Genomic DNA, 18,835 nt, shown 5'->3' on the forward strand with positions numbered 1-18,835 from the left:
TATGTGGGAGATGGTGTAAAAAAAAAAAAAAATATATATATATATATATATATATATATATATATATATATATATATATATATATATATATATTTCTGCTATATAGGGTAGATAGGTTGTATATATTATATGTTGTGTACTAACCATGGTAGCCTCTCAAGCTCTGTAAACCAACTGATGCGTGGGAGAGGTGCCGCCCTTTTTGTATCTGTAGGTTTCCTGTTCCTAAAGGGCGGATCCCCTCTCTCGTGGTGCTGTCATGGGCTTCCGAAAAATACCGTTACCGGTACGTAACTTAATACTTTTATGTTTTTCTATGTCTAGGTCTGAGTGATGAGGAAGATCAGAAACCGGTACGGCTGCCTCTAAAAGTACCTGTAGAGCTACAACCCCGAAACAACCAGGCTTGGGCCCGTGTGCAAAGCCTGGCACAGAACCCCCGGCTCAGGTATTGGAACATAAGGTGTATAGAACTAATTAAAGGGGTTGTATGATAAATTCTCGGAATCGCCTACAGGATAGATGAATCCTTCCTCATCCGTCCTCAATTTTTTTCCCAGGATGATGGTGGAGCTGCACAGAAAAGTCTCCAGTCTCATTGAATTTCTCAAGCAGAAATGGGCTCTGCAGGAAGTTCGGATTGTATCCTTTTATTACGGTCATTGAATGTTAGGCTTGGGGCCGATCAGAAGTGTAAGGTTTCATAGTATGTGCACGCCAAGTCTTTTTCAGGTGGATTCTGCTTGGAAAAAAAACCCTAAAAATTAATATATGCATAGCAGTGGCAAAGAAGACGCTTCAGAGAAAGCAATGCCGGCGTTTTACTGAAGCGTCTTCTGCTTCAAAGACTATACAGGTACTGTACCCAGACATATGACTCCTGCTGAGTGCTCCAGGTCACCTATGTTTTGTGTTCCAATGCTTAAGTTCCTTTACTGATTTTCTTAAGAGGAAAAGTATGGATGATCCTCAGTTGGCAGACATGGAGTCTCCGGACCCCAAGGAAGAACTTTACCTCTTCCCACCAGAAACGGCTCAGTTGTCTTCTTTACCCGGAGTGGCAAGGGTTGTCCACTCCAAAGCTCATTGTACCGTTCACTGGCAGGAGTCTGGCAAGTACAAGCAGAGCTCGAAGGACATTCACTTGTTACCCCCTGCTCAGATCCTTGGCATCCAAACTGGACAAGGCACTGCTCGGGTACAACTTAAGTGCCCAAGAGGTAATGCGGATGCTAAACAAGGAAACAAAGTCGAGTTGCCCAGTAACGTCATGCCGGAGAAGACTCAGAATGTGGAGAATGGTTTGCTGGAGAGCGTATCATCTGATAGGGTGTCAAATGGACCAAAGACTCCAGATGAAGCCCCACCAGAGCCCATGGATACCTCTCCAACTGGTGAGATATCTGGCTGTCCACCTCCAGATGTGGAGGAACTTTCATTAAATGACCCCTTGCCCCGTTATTTAAAGTCTTGCCAAGATCTTATCGTTCCGGACATTAATCAGGCGACTGATAATATTGCTGCCTGTCCTCCAACATCCCCAGAGTCAAACCCCAAACCTCCTGGAGATGTAGAGTCTCCAAGCCGGGAAAAGGTAGAAATGCAGACGACAAGCCCCCAGCTGGACAATTGCACTACACATGCTTCAGGACAGAACACTCAGGTGAAGGAGCAGAGCGGTTCATCCAAAGCTCCGAAAGACAACTCTAACCAGCTGACCGAGCAGCTGCGTCAAGAAGGCTGGAATCGGCAGACTTCAGAAAACCTGACACTAGCCGAGGTCTACCTCATGTTGGGCAAACCGGGCAAGTTACAGCTGGAATATGAGTGGATGGATCCAAACAGATCAGATGACTCGGACTCCCCTTTACGCCACAAACAGAGACTCCTTAGCTGTCTGTTACGGCTCATAGCTACAGAGCTGAACCCCAAAACCGTAAGTGGTCATTTTTTTTTTTTTTTATGTCCAGTTTTAGTGATAAGTCTGCAGTTTGATCTGCAAGGATCTGAGCGCTGAGGCCTCCATTATTGATATGAATGGTGCAGAAGAATTAAAGGAGTTGTCTCAATCTTCAGGAGCACACTGCTCTCCTGCCTCCCATCTGCCTGCTTTGTCAGGGGCGGTGCACTCCTGAAGACTGACGGATCAGACCAGCGGCGTAGTAATGCCACTGGTCCAAACTGGGTTCACTCCCAGGCTACTATGAAGGATAGCTTTGCCTCTGCACGATGGGGAAGAGCATCAAACGATGCAGCCCGCTGCTAGTCTACAGAGCCGGCTTGTGCGGTAGACTCCATGCGTAGGTAACCGGTCGGGCAGCGACTGCAGTGGTGGCCGGTAACCGAGGCAGTGAGTTGTACTATATAAAATTAATAGTCCCCCTGTTCTTGAGAACGGAGAGGATCTTTAGTAAAAGATGAATTTCTTATTTGCTTCATTTTACATGTGCTTTACAATTACACCCATTTATGAGCATGAGGCAGCCCCCTTTTTAGCTGAGTGCTCTCCTCCATCATATTGTTTATGGCTTTTCTCCGTTGATAGTTGTGGAGCATATGTAGTCTTGCATGGCCATCTTCACTTCTCCGAGAGCAGTGGAGCTGAACATGGGCAACGTACTCTCTGGCTGTTCATTGCTGCGATTACTGGAGGTCTCGGCCTCCAAACCTTTATCTGTCGAAACTTCTGTCATGTCCCTCTAACATGTCCAAAGTTTTCTGAAACTGGAGGTACACATTAAAAATAATCTTGAAAGATCCTCCACCATCATCACTGGAGTCCATACATAAGACACTAGCGCAGTGTTTCTCAACTCCAGTTTTCAATACCCACCAATAGGTCAAGTTTTCAGGATATCCTTAGCATTGCACAGGAGATAATTTCAACACCTGCTCAAGCATTAATTCCATCACCTGTGCAATACTAAGGAAATCCTGAAAACATGACTTGTTGGTGGGTCTTGAGGACTGGAGTTGAGAAGTGGCTAGCTTAAAGAGTCATTAAACTTAGAACATGTTCTCTAACATTTGAAAGGGAATTTAATTGCCTGTAGATCCGAGGGGGGGATCCGGATCCTGAGACCCCTACCAATCTCTTAATTGACCCCCGCACAGTGTGCAGCTCCGCAGACAGGAGTGTACAGCTTTATAGCCTATTATTTCTATTGCCGCTCTGTGTGTGCGTTCGGGTTGCTGTCTTGTGAATCTGTTTGGGGGTCTCGGACTCCCATCAATCTGCAGACAGTTAAAGTACTTGCCAAATTTGAAAAACACATGTTTGGAGTTTGTTACTCTTTCTAAAGGGGTTGTTCAGTACTTTAACATTGATGGCGAAACTGCCTCCGGAAAACGTCCGCTGGTGATTTTCCTGGAGTGGCCGCGCCTGAGAAAACTGTGCAGCCTCCCCGCCTTGTAATTGACACCGTATGGACATAGCCTATGGTGCAAGGACTTTAAATACAAGTTGTTTTTTTTTGTTTTTTTTGCTGATGACACAAAGCTAGGAGGGATAGCTAATACTAGAGAAGAGAGAGAGAGGATTCAAAAAGATTTAAATAAACTGGAGAAGTGGGCAGCAACTAACAGAATGGTTTTTAACAGGGAGAAATGCAAAGTACTACATCTGGGCAATAAAAATGAAAAAAGCATATACAGAATGGGAGCAATAGGGCTAAGTGACAGCACATGTGAAAAAGACTTGGGTATACTAATAGATCACAGACTGAATATGAGTCAACAGTGTGATGCAGCAGCAAAAAAGGCAAATGCAATTCTAGGATGTATTAACAGAAGCATACAGTCTAGATCACGTGAAGTCATTATTTCCCTCTACTCCTCTTTGGTCAGACCTCATCTGGAATATTGTGTCCAGTTTTGGGCACCACATTTTAAAAAAGACATCAACAAACTGGAGCAAGTTCAGAAAAGAGCGACCAGAATGGTGACCGGTCTGCAAACCCTGTCTTATGAGGAAAGGTTGCAGGATTTGGGAATGTTTAGTTTGCAAAAGAGAAGACTGAGAGGAGACTTAATAGCTGTCTACAAGTATCTAAAGGGCTGTCACATTGTAGAAGGATCAACTTTATTCTCATTTGCACAAGGAAAGACTAGAAGCAATGGGATGAAACTGAATGGGAGGAGACACAGATTAGATATTAGAAAAAACTTTTTGACAGAGTGATCAATGAGTGGAACAGGCTGCCACGAGAAGTGGTGAGTTTTCCTTCAATGGAAGTCTTCAAACAGAGGCTGGACAGACATCTGACTGGGATGATTTAGCGAATCCTGCTTTGAGCAGGGGGTTGGACCAGATGGCCCAGGAGGTCCCTTCCAACTCTATGATTCTATGATTCTTAAGATGCACACTAATAACTATACAGGTTGGTGCGTTCAGTCTTTCTCAATCGGGCTTATCAGGGCATTGTCTAGGAGCTTATACCGGAAGCTCTGTCCACAGCTATTTAACCCGGAGGCACACTTCTCTGCACAAGGCGAGGCTCTGGGGGGGATGCCTTCTCCCAAAGGTATTTGATGGGAGGATTTCCAAAAGAAGGCTTCAGCGTATGCTGCTGCATAAGCATCAGTGGCACATGTCCGCAGCGGAGCCGATGCATCACAGTGGACCCCGAATAGCTGCAGAGGCAGCTGCTTGATGCCTGGCGGGGGTACGTTGCACATATCTTAATTTACAGGAGAGATGTTCGGTTCCTGATAGGTATCGGACCAGTTTCTTCGGCCGTTGTCTTATCCAGCATCTGATGTCCGATCAGGTGCAGGTAATGGGTACTGCCCGGCCCTTGTAGGCGTGCAGCCTATCTGTGTACTGGAGTTTGTCATCCCTGGTGTACAGAGGGCCAAAATTAAAAGCTTGGACAAAGTTATGGGCCAAGCTTGATATTAAAACATTTCTACAGTTGAGGAAGTTTTTCCTTATAATTGAATAGAACGATGAACCTTTTCATATAGAAACAAACTTAAAGGGGTTGTCCCATGAAAAAAGTACTTTTTAATTAATAGATCTTAGTATATTGGAATAATGTAATATGTTATGTAGGAGCAGTAAAAATCATGTAGCCCAATGGCCTAATTTAAATATGTGGTAACAAAGGATAAAAATTCCTTGAATAATAAATAATACAGATAATAAACTATGATACCAACCAAAGTTCCACCCCAACCACAATAAGACACTCCCACAGTGAATTATTTCACAGTACCCTCCACACGCACGATATGATGACCCTACTGTACCCCCTCAACCCACCCGGTAAAGTTTAGTGATGCATCACAGTTTGATTCCCCATCACAGCCCTCCACACAGTATAATGGACCCCACATAGTTCTTTATACAGTATAATGGGCCCTGTATTGCTTTTCATACAGTATAAAGGCCCCACATACTCTCGCATACGGTATTATGGCCCCATATACTCCTGCATACAGTATAATAGGCCCGCATTGCTTTCCATACAGTATAATGGCCCCACATACTCTCGCATACGGTATTATGGCCCCATATACTCCTGCATACAGTATAATGGGCCCGCATTGCTTTCCATGCAGTATAATGGCCCCACATAGTGCTCCATGCAGTGTAATGGCCCCACATAGTGCTCCATGCAGTGTAATGGCCCCACGTAGTGCTCCATGCAGTGTAATGGCCCCACGTAGTGCTCCATGCAGTGTAATGGCCCCACGTAGTGCTCCATGCAGTGTAATGGCCCCACGTAGTGCTCCATGCAGTGTAATGGCCCCACGCAGTGCTCCATGCAGTGTAATGGCCCCACGCAGTGCTCCATGCAGTGTAATGGCCCCACGCAGTGCTCCATGCAGTGTAATGGCCTCACGCAGTGCTCCATGCAGTGTAATGTCCCCACCAGGGTGGATTTGATTTAAATCTAACTGATTTAAATCACGATTTAAATCACTAGTCAGTGAGGCTTGATTTAAATCAGTGATTTAAATCAAAGTTTCTACCTAAACTAGTTCTTGCTACTTTAACATGCAAGTAGATGAAGATTTTTAGAATCACTTTTTATATTACTTTTTTCTCCCCAGTTTAATGGGTTAATCATTCATATTTGGACACCACTGTTCTGTTGTACTTAGGAAGGAGAAAAATAATCCTGACCTTAATAACAATTTAAATAGATTTATTCAACTGAAACAATAACAACATTACAGCATAAGTTATTTGCTTAAACAAACATCCATGTTTGTTAACTAATTTGGCTAAACAAAATATATATATATTTTAAGAAACTTAGACTGTCAGCCCAGCCGACACATGAAAAACTTAAATACTACTGTCCCTGCTGTCCTCTGTAGCTCACTTGTCATCATCTTCATCATCATCTTCTTCTTTGTTCCTATTCATAATCTGGAAAAGAAAAACAAGCTTTCCTGCTTTATTGGGTCCCAACCGATTTCTCAATTTAGAATGAATGAGTCCAAAGGAAGAGAATATTCTTTCAATGCCTGCAGAAGAAGCTACTGCTGTTAAAAGTGAAATCATTACTTGAACAGTCTCTAAATCCAAGCGCTTAAGTGACTTCCACCAGTTTACTGGTGTGACCTTCCTTAAAATATCTTCAGCAAACATATATTTCTTGAATGGTTCCCCCTTAGCTCTGAAGTTTATTATAGTTGGCATTAAAGATGGATGATTGCTGGATACCCATGTCATAGCTAACTCCTCTTCCTCAGCACTTAGGTTTTGACCCTGATATTGGATATTGACAATATTTGCCAAAAAATGAGCTGGAGTCAGTGCTTGTCCCATTTGTTTGTTTACTGCTTGTAATTTAATTCTGTCCATGTGTAGTTCTGTTTTTAAGTGTTCACTCAGTTCCTTCCAAATTTCAACAGCATCCGCAATAAAACAGCTATTTTTCTGTATTTTGTTTAAAGCTTGAGAGATGGGTTTCAGGAAGCTCAGCATATCTTCAACATTTCTCTTAAGCCCAATGTTGAGGATTTTGGCCGTGACAGTGCCATCTATTTTATCTCGATTTTCTTCACAAAGTGTCATCAGAATAGGCCAGTTTTTGATATACTGCTCAAAACAGTCCACCACAGAGTTCCATCTAACATCTTGTGGGAGCGTTAGCTTGGTTCCACCCATCCTTTTCAGAGCTGCTGCAGCAAAATGATTATTACAGAAGTATTTAGCAATTTCAACAACATTATCCTTTATTTCTGGAACACTTAAGTCTTTGGCTAAGAGGTGCAGCAAATGAGCACTGCAACCATATGTTATTAGCAGCTTTGTATTCCCTCCCTGCTCTTCTAAATCTCTTCTCATCTTGGATACGTTTGCAGCATTGTCAGTGACCAAACTGCGTACTAGACATTTGAATTTTTGTTCACATGTCGTTATAGCTTTTACTGCCACTTCTTGTAAGTATTCTGCTGTGTGTGCATTTCCTGACGTATCAGTTGTTTGTGCAAGGAATACTTTACCTTCTTCTGTTGTTATACAAGCACATACAATAGGATCATTGTGGACATTACTCCACCCATCAATACTTAGGTTAACAATTTTACCCTCCAGAGCTGTTGCACATTGCTCCATTTCTCTGTCATACACTTGATCCAGCAGTTTCCCTGCAACATCAGCTCTGCTGGGTGGACTGTATCCTGGTCTCAGTGACTGAACCATATTAATGAAATGTGGGTTCTCAGTCAGACGGAAAGAAGAGTTCGTTGCATAAATAAACTGGGCAATTTTTTCCTCAATCAACTCTTTTTCTAATCTGCTAGTTCTTATCACAAACCTATCTATGGTGGTTCCAGGAGGTAAAGGTTTTTTCTTCCTTTTGGGTGATGGTGATATGTGGCTGTGGGTGTCTGATGATGATGCAGCTGCTGCTAATGAAGCACTATCCTGGATGGATAACTCTGAAACTGTAGAACAGGATGATGGTGATCTTGGAGGTGGATAGTTTCCAGAATCCATGAATTCCCCTAAACAAAAAAAGTCAATGCTGTTATTTTATTGTTTATACAATTTCTGCTTATTGTACACAACACATCACTGCCCCTGCCCCAAAAGGAATATTTGTTTTTCTTCATAACTGTACCAAATGACAGTAACATGCAGTAATAATAAGAAATATAATTTTTCTCACACATGACAGTTCAGTCTTTAGAAATAGGATTCAATAAAAATGTTTACCAACTTGAAGATCCTGCCTGTTCAGAAGTGTTACTTTGGTCATCTTCATCACCGCACTTCTCATGATGTTGCCTCATTCGCGCCACCAGGCCTTGCATCTCTTTGTTGCATCGTTTGCATTTTGCACGCATGCCTGCCTTACCGATAGGCGAAGGAGCTTCATTAAAATATTCCCAAACTGGGTCTCTTTTACGGCCTGCTGCCATTATAAGGAAAGAATGTAATAAACCTCAGATCGTACACACAAACAGATCCAGACTTGTCTGTCTGTGGCTATGCTGCAGTATTGTGCTCAAAGTTTCACTTTCATTTTCTTGTCTGCTTGCCCTTCCTCCTCCTCACACTTAGATTCACATTCTTCTTGTGTTGTGCAGATCTATTCCACTCCAAACAGTCAGAAACATATTGTCTAACTTCTTGGACTTGGCACTGAAGGGGTTGATTCTGTATTCATAGGTTTGTAGAACAATAGGATTAAGGTCTTTTTCTCAACTCTGTTCATGTTGTAACATTTTTGCCGTGAAGAAGAGGCTGGGACCTCTGCGGAGTCAAATTCAGTTTTGAGAACTGCGTAAGTAAAGCGAGCGTCTGTGATAATATAGGAGAGAAACTGCCCACTAATCCTACAGAAACCTCTGGAAGAGCATGGCATTGTGAATGTTACACATATACAGCCTTTATTCTATTGAGTTAAACAACTCAGCTTTATCTCATGATGGAAGAACCTTTGGATGGTAAAATATTTTCCTCAAAAAGCAGTTTATTGAAAAAAATCCGATTTAAATCAAAAAAATCCGTTTTTTTTTTTTTTTTTTTTTTTTAAACATTGATTTTTATCCACCCTGGGCCCCACGCAGTGCTTCATGCAGTATAATGGCCCCACGCAGTGCTCCATGCAGTATAATGGCCCCACGCAGTGCTCCATGCAATATAATGGCCCCACGCAGTGCTCCATGCAGTATAATGGCTCCACGTAGTGCTCCATGCAGTATAATGGTTCTGCCTGGCATCACGGGCCAAATATACTCACCCTGGTGGGCAGACTTGACCCACAGGCCCGAGTTTGACATGTGTGCTGGAGACCATGCTGTACGGATGTGATATGTCTTTTGGTACTGGTGAAAAATGATATCTTGTCACAAAGTGATTTTAGGAACGCGCTGATGAATGTGGATCTCCCTCTAAAGCACCATGGGGCTTTTCAGAAGGATTGTGGATGTGACCTTCAGCTCCCTAAACCTATATGGGCAGCACTGGTGCATTATTCTCTGAGGATCCCTCAGTATACTCCGACCTCCAGAGGGATCGGATGGGTGATCGTACACATAGGGCTGGTGGTCTGCCAAGTCTGCAGGGGGGAGAAGTGAACGCTCGTTGCACTGTGTACTTGGCCATGTATGAGCAGGGAACGTTTACTGTGGGCAATGTACCACGAGTACTGGGAATATGGAGATGAATCCTTGGAGCGGAGCTATGGAGCAGAGAGAGAACCATATGTATTATAGGGAGAGAATAGTAAGAAGGGGCCATTTTCTACCTGTGGACTTTGCTTTACGAACAGGATGGGGGATTTATTCCATATTAGTCAGTACATCCTCGATGATAAAGTTTCTTCACGTCCTGATACTTTGCTTTCAGCGTTATCAGACTCTATCATCATTTCATAAGGATTTTCTGCTTCATTGTTTTAATAGCCGTCACAGACTCCGGAAACGGCCTCCGTTGCCACATCCCCCTTAAAGCTGCCAGTCCAGGACCAGACTCTCACCCCACCCGGGAAAGTCATCACTCTCGTCTCCCGCAACCCAGACTGTCTGAGGACGCAGCCGGCTCAAATCCAGTCCACCTTCCCTCCTACTTTTAATACCTCAGGTAAGTGGCGGACCCTGGAGCAAATTATTAATATGAGATTGGTCGGGGTCCGACATGCTGCACCCCAGCCATCAGTTGAAATGCATTCCAGCAGCGGCCAATATAAACCATACAGGGAACGTAGGCCTGCAGCCCCCCCTATTGCTTAGTGATTGCAGCTGGGTACTGCACTTTATCTCCCGTTCAAGTGAATGTACACGACTGCCATCTACTGTACCGTGCATCTTGTCTTAAATTCGACCACTGCCACAACGAATATTCAGCTGATCGGTGGGAGTGTTGGGTGTCGCACTTGACGATGACCATACAGCTCCATTGATGACATACATAATGATGATCATACAGCTCCATTGATGGCTTACATAATGACCATACAGCTCCATTGATGACATTTATAATGATGACCATACAGCTTCACTGATGACATACATAATGATGACCATACAGCTCCATTGATGACATACATAATGATGATCATACAGCTCCATTGATGGCTTACATAATGACCATACAGCTCCATTGATGACATTTATAATGATGACCATACAGCTTCATTGATGACATACATAATGATGACCATACAGCTCTATTGATGACATACATAATGATGATCATACAGCTTCATTGATGGCTTACATAATGACCATACAGCTCCATTGATGGCTTACATAATGACCATACAGCTTCATTGATGACATTTATAATGATGACCATACAGCTCCATTAATGACGTACTGTACATAATGATGACCATACAGCTCCATTGATGACATTCATAATGATGACCATACAGCTTCATTGATGACATACATAATGATGATCATACAGCTTCATTAATGACATACATAATGAAGACCATACAGCTCCATTGATGACATACATAATGATTATCATACAGCTCCATTGATGGCTTACATAATGACCATACAGCTTCATTGATGACATTTATAATGCTGACCATACAGCTCCATTGATGACATACATAATGATGATCATACAGCTTCATTAATGACATACATAATGAAGACCATACGGCTCCATTGATGACATACATAATGATGATCATACAGCTCCATTGATGGCTTACATAATGACCATACAGCTTAATTGATGACATTTATAATGATGACCATACAGCTCCATTGATGACATACATAATGATGACCATACAGCTCCATTAATGACGTACAGTACATAATGATGACCATACAGCTCCATTAATGATGTACAGTACATAATGATGACCATACAGCTCTATTGATGACATACATAATGATTATCATACAGCTCCATTGATGGCTTACATAATGACCATACAGCTCCATTGATGACATTTATAATGATGACCATACAGCTCCATTGATAACATGCATAATGATGATTATACAGCTCCATTGATGACATACATAATGATGATCATACAGCTCCATTGATGGCTTACATAATGACCATACAGCTTCATTGATGACATTTATAATGATGACCATACAGCTCCATTGATGACATACATAATGATGATCATACAGCTCCATTGATGGCTTACATAATGACCATACATCTCCATTGATGACATTCATAATGATGACCATACAGCTCCATTGATGATACATAATGATGATCATACAGCTCCATTGATGGCTTACATAATGTTGACCATACAGCTCCATTGATGACATTCATAATGTTGACCATACAGCTCCATTGATGACATACATAATGATGACCATACAGTTCCATTAATGACGTACAGTACATAATGATGACCATACAGTTCCATTAATGACGTACAGTACATAATGATGACCATACAGCTCCATTGATGACATACATAATGATGATCATACAGCTCCATTGATGACTTACATAATGACCATACAGCTTCATTGATGACATTTATAATGATGACCATACAGCTCCATTGATGACATATATAATGATGACCATACAGTTCCATTGATGGCTTACATAATGACCATACAGCTCCATTAATGACATACATAATGATGACCATACAGCTTCATTGATGACATAATGATGACCATACAGCTCCATTGATGACGTACATAATGTTGACCATACAGCTCCATTAATGACGTACAGTACATAATGATGACCATACAGCTTCATTGATGACATTTATAATGATGACCATACAGCTCCATTGATGACATAGATAATGATGATCATACAGCTCCTTTGATGGCTTACATAATGACCGTACAGCTCCATTGATGACATAATGCTGACCATACAGCTCCATTAATGACATACATAATGAAGACCATACGGCTCCATTGATGACATACATAATGATGATCATACAGCTCCATTGATGGCTTACATAATGACCATACAGCTTAATTGATGACATTTATAATGATGACCATACAGCTCCATTGATGACATACATGATGATGACCATACAGCTCCATTAATGACGTACAGTACATAATGATGACCATACAGCTCTATTAATGACGTACAGTACATAATGATGACCATACAGCTCTATTGATGACATACATAATGATTATCATACAGCTCCATTGATGGCTTACATAATGACCATACAGCTCCATTGATGACCTTCATAATGATGACCATACAGCTTCATTGATGACATACATAATGATGATCATACAGCTCCATTGATGGCTTACATAATGACCATACAGCTCCATTGATGACATTTATAATGATGACCATACAGCTCCATTGATGACATACATAATGATGACCATACAGTTCCATTAATGACGTACAGTACATAATGATGACCATACAGCTCCATTGATGGCATGCATAATGATGATCATACAACTTCATTGATGACATACATAATGAAGACCATACAGCTCCATTGATAACATGCATAATGATGATTATACAGCTCCATTGATGACATACATAATGATGATCATACAGCTCCATTGATGGCTTACATAATGACCATACAGCTCCATTGATGACATTTATAATGATGACCATACAGCTCCATTGATGACATACATAATGATGACCATACAGTTCCATTAATGACGTACAGTACATAATGATGACCATACAGCTCCATTGATGGCATGCATAATGATGATCATACAACTTCATTGATGACATACATAATGAAGACCATACAGCTCCATTGATAACATGCATAATGATGATTATACAGCTCCATTGATGACATACATAATGATGATCATACAGCTCCATTGATGGCTTACATAATGACCATACAGCTTCATTGATGACATTTATAATGATGACCATACAGTTCCATTGATGACATACATAATGATGACCATACAGCTCCATTAATGACGTACAGTACATAATGATGACCATACAGCTCCATTAATGACGTACAGTACATAATGATGACCATACAGCTCTATTGATGACATACATAATGATTATCATACAGCTCCATTGATGGCTTACATAATGACCATACAGCTCCATTGATGACCTTCATAATGATGACCATACAGCTTCATTGATGACATACATAATGATGATCATACAGCTCCATTGATGGCTTACATAATGACCATACAGCTCCATTGATGACATTTATAATGATGACCATACAGCTCCATTGATGACATACATAATGATGATCATACAGCTCCATTGATGGCTTACATAATGACCATACAGCTCCATTGATGACATTTATAATGATGACCATACAGCTCCATTGATGACATACATAATGATGATCATACAGCTCCATTGATGACATTCATAGTGATGACCATACAGCTCCATTGATGATACATAATGATGATCATACAGCTCCATTGATGACTTACATAATGACCATACAGCTCCATTGATGACATTCATAATGTTGACCATACAGCTCCATTGATGACATACATAATGATGACCATACAGTTCCATTAATGACGTACAGTACATAATGATGACCATACAGCTCCATTGATGACATACATAATGATGATCATACAGCTTCATTAATGACACTCATAATGAAGACCATACAGCTCCATTGATGACATACATAATGATGATCATACAGCTCCATTGATGGCTTACATAATGACCATACAGCTTCATTGATGACATTTATAATGATGACCATACAGCTCCATTAATGACATACATAATGATGACCATACAGCTCCATTAATGACGTACAGTACATAATGATGACCATACAGCTCCATTAATGACGTACAGTACATAATGATGACCATACAGCTTCATTGATGACATAATGATGACCATACAGCTTCATTGATGACATAATGATGACCGTACAGCTCCATTGATGACACTCATAATGACCATAGAGCTCCATTAATGACGTACAGTACATAATGATGACCATACAGCTTCATTGATGACATTTATAATGATGACCATACAGCTCCATTGATGACATAGATAATGATGATCATACAGCTCCTTTGATGGCTTACATAATGACCGTACAGCTCCATTGATGACATTCATAATGACCATACAGCTTCATTAATGACACTCATAATGAAGACCATACAGCTCCATTGATGATACATAATGATGATCATACAGCTCCATTGATGACTTACATAATGACCATACAGCTCCATTGATGACATTCATAATGTTGACCATACAGCTCCATTGATGACATACATAATGATGACCATACAGTTCCATTAATGACGTACAGTACATAATGATGACCATACAGCTCCATTGATGACATACATAATGATGATCATACAGCTTCATTAATGACACTCATAATGAAGACCATACAGCTCCATTGATGACATACATAATGATGATCATACAGCTCCATTGATGGCTTACATAATGACCATACAGCTTCATTGATGACATTTATAATGATGACCATACAGCTCCATTAATGACATACATAATGATGACCATACAGCTCCATTAATGACGTACAGTACATAATGATGACCATACAGCTCCATTAATGACGTACAGTACATAATGATGACCATACAGCTTCATTGATGACATAATGATGACCATACAGCTTCATTGATGACATAATGATGACCGTACAGCTCCATTGATGACACTCATAATGACCATAGAGCTCCATTAATGACGTACAGTACATAATGATGACCATACAGCTTCATTGATGACATTTATAATGATGACCATACAGCTCCATTGATGACATAGATAATGATGATCATACAGCTCCTTTGATGGCTTACATAATGACCGTACAGCTCCATTGATGACATTCATAATGACCATACAGCTGCATTGATGACATACATAATGATGACCATACAGTTCCATTAATGACATACATAATGATGATCATACAGCTTCATTAATGACATACATAATGAAGACCATACAGCTCCATTGATGACATACATAATGATGATCATACAGCTCCATTGATGGCTTACATAATGACCATACAGCTTCATTGATGACATTTATAATGATGACCATACAGCTCCATTAATGACATACATAATGATGACCATTCAGCTCCATTAATGACGTACAGTACATAATGATGACCATACAGCTCCATTGATGGCATGCATAATGATGACCATACAGCTTCATTGATGACATACATAATGATGATCATACAGCTCTGTTGATGGCTTACATAATGACCATACAGCTCCATTGATGACCTTCATAATGATGACCATACAGCTTCATTGATGACCTTCATAATGATGACCATACAGCTTCATTGATGACATACATAATGATTATCATACAGCTCCATTGATGGCTTACATAATGGCCATACAGCTCCATTGATGACATACATAATGATGACCATACAGCTCCATTGATGACATACATAATGAAGACCATACAGCTCCATTGATGACATACATAATGATGACCATACAGCTCCATTGATGACATACATAATGATGATCATACAGCTCCATTGATGGCTTACATAATGACCATACAGCTCCATTGATGACACTTATAATGATGACCATACAGCTCCATTGGTGACATTTATAATGATGACCATACAGTTCCATTAATGACGTACAGTACATAATGACCATACAGCTCCATTGATGACATGCATAATGATGATCATACATCTTCATTGATGACATACATAATGAAGACCATACAGCTCCATTGATGATATACATAATGATGATCATACAGCGCCATTGATGGCGCACATAATAACCATACAGCTGCATTGATGACATTTATAATGATGACCATACTGCTCCATTGATGACATGCATAATGATGATCATACAACTTCATTGATGACATAAATAATGAAGACCATACAGCTCCATTGATGACATACATAATGATGACCATACAGCTCCATTGATGACATACATAATGATGACCATACAGTTCCATTAATGACGTACAGTACATAATGATGACCATACAGCTCCATTGATGACATACTTAGTGATGATCATACAGCTTCATTAATGACATACATAATGAAGACCATACAGCTCCATTGATGACATACATAATGATGATCATACAGCTCCATTGATGGCTTACATAATGACCATACAGCTTCATTGATGACATTTATAATGATGACCATACAGCTCCATTAATGACATACATAATGATGACCATACAGCTCCATTAATGACGTACAGTACATAATGATGACCATACAGCTCCATTGATGACATACACAATGATGACCATACAGCTCTATTGATGACATACATAATGATGACCATACAGCTTCATTGATGACATACATAATGATGACCATACAGCTCCATTGATGACATACATAATGATGACCATACAGTTCCATTAATGACGTACATAATGATGATCATACAGCTCCATTGATGGCTTACATAATGACCATACAGCTCCATTGATGACATTTATAATGATGACCATACAACTCCATTGGTGACATTTATAATGATAACCGTACAGTACATAATGATGACCATACAGCTCCATTGATGACATACATAGTGATGATCATACAGCTTAATTGATGACATTTATAATGATGACCATACAGCTCCATTGATGACATACATAATGATGACCATACAGCTCCATTAATAACGTACAGTACATAATGATGACCATACAGCTCCATTGATGACATTCATAATGATGACCATACAGCTTCATTGATGACATACATAATGATGATCATACAGCTCCTTTGATGGCTTACATAATGACCATACAGCTCCTTTGATGACCTTCATAATGATGACCATACAGCTTCATGGATGACATTTATAATGATGACCATACAGCTCCATTGATGACATACATAATGAAGACCATACAGTTCCATTAATGACGTACAGTACATAATGATGACCATACAGCTCCATTGATGATATTCATAATGATGATCATACAACTTCATTGATGACATACATAATGAAGACCATATAGCTTCATTGATGACATACATAATGATGATTATACAGCTTCATTGATGACGTACAGTACATAATGATGACCATACAGCTTCATTGATGACAATCATAATGATGACCATACAGCTTCATTGATGACATTCATAATGATGACCATACAGCTTCATTGATGACATACATAATGATGATCATACAGCTCCATTGATGGCTTACATAATGACCATACAGCTCCATTGATGACATTCATAATGATGACCATACAGCTCCATTGATGACATACATAATGATGACCATACAGCTTCATTGATGACATACATAATGATGACCATACAGCTTCATTGATGACATTTATAATGCTGACCATACAGCTCCATTGATGACATACATAATGATGATCATACAGCTTAATTAATGACATACATAATGAAGACCATACGGCTCCATTGATGACATACATAATGATGATCATACAGCTCCATTGATGGCTTACATAATGACCATACAGCTTAATTGATGACATTTATAATGATGACCATACAGCTCCATTGATGACATACATAATGATGACCATACAGCTCCATTAATGACGTACAGTACATAATGATGACCATACAGCTCCATTAATGACGTACAGTACATAATGATGACCATACAGCTCTATTGATGACATACATAATGATTATCATACAGCTCCATTGATGGCTTACATAATGACCATACAGCTCCATTGATGACCTTCATAATGATGACCATACAGCTTCATTGATGACATACATAATGATGATCATACAGCTCCATTGATGGCTTACATAATGACCATACAGCTTAATTGATGACATTTATAATGATGACCATACAGCTCCATTGATGACATACATAATGATGATCATACAGCTCCATTGATGGCTTACATAATGACCATACAGCTCCATTGATGACATTTATAATGATGACCATACAGCTCCATTGATGACATACATAATGATGACCATACAGTTCCATTAATGACGTACAGTACATAATGATGACCATACAGCTCCATTGATAACATGCATAATGATGATTATACAGCTCCATTGATGACCTACATATTGATGATCATACAGCTCCATTGATGGCTTACATAATGACCAAACAGCTTCATTGATGACATTTATAATGATGACCATACAGCTCCATTGATGACATACATAATGATGATCATACAGCTCCATTGATGGCTTACATAATGACCATACATCTCCATTGATGACATTCATAATGATGACCATACAGCTCCATTGATGATACATAATGATGATCATACAGCTCCATTGATGGCTTACATAATGACCATACAGCTCCATTGATGACATTCATAATGTTGACCATACAGCTCCATTGA

The 18,835-nt window shown here is 40.0% G+C and overlaps 1 protein-coding gene across 2 annotated transcripts in view; it reads left to right on the top strand.

Moving 5' to 3' along the window:
• CRAMP1 (cramped chromatin regulator homolog 1) overlaps positions 1 to 18,835 on the top strand; it is a 60,685-nt gene that overhangs the window by 23,228 nt on the left and 18,622 nt on the right. For both annotated transcript variants that reach the window (XM_073553609.1, XM_073553608.1), the window contains exons 8-11: positions 325 to 448; positions 561 to 642; positions 950 to 1,936; positions 9,871 to 10,048. In XM_073553609.1, coding sequence (XP_073409710.1) covers positions 325 to 448; positions 561 to 642; positions 950 to 1,936; positions 9,871 to 10,048 — 1,371 coding nt within the window. The remainder of the gene's footprint in view (positions 1 to 324; positions 449 to 560; positions 643 to 949; positions 1,937 to 9,870; positions 10,049 to 18,835) is intronic.

This window comes from Dendrobates tinctorius, unplaced genomic scaffold, assembly GCF_039654945.1.
Source record: "Dendrobates tinctorius isolate UK_male_01 unplaced genomic scaffold, ASM3965494v1 ptg000202l, whole genome shotgun sequence".
In the NCBI taxonomy this organism is placed as follows: domain Eukaryota; kingdom Metazoa; phylum Chordata; class Amphibia; order Anura; family Dendrobatidae; genus Dendrobates; species Dendrobates tinctorius.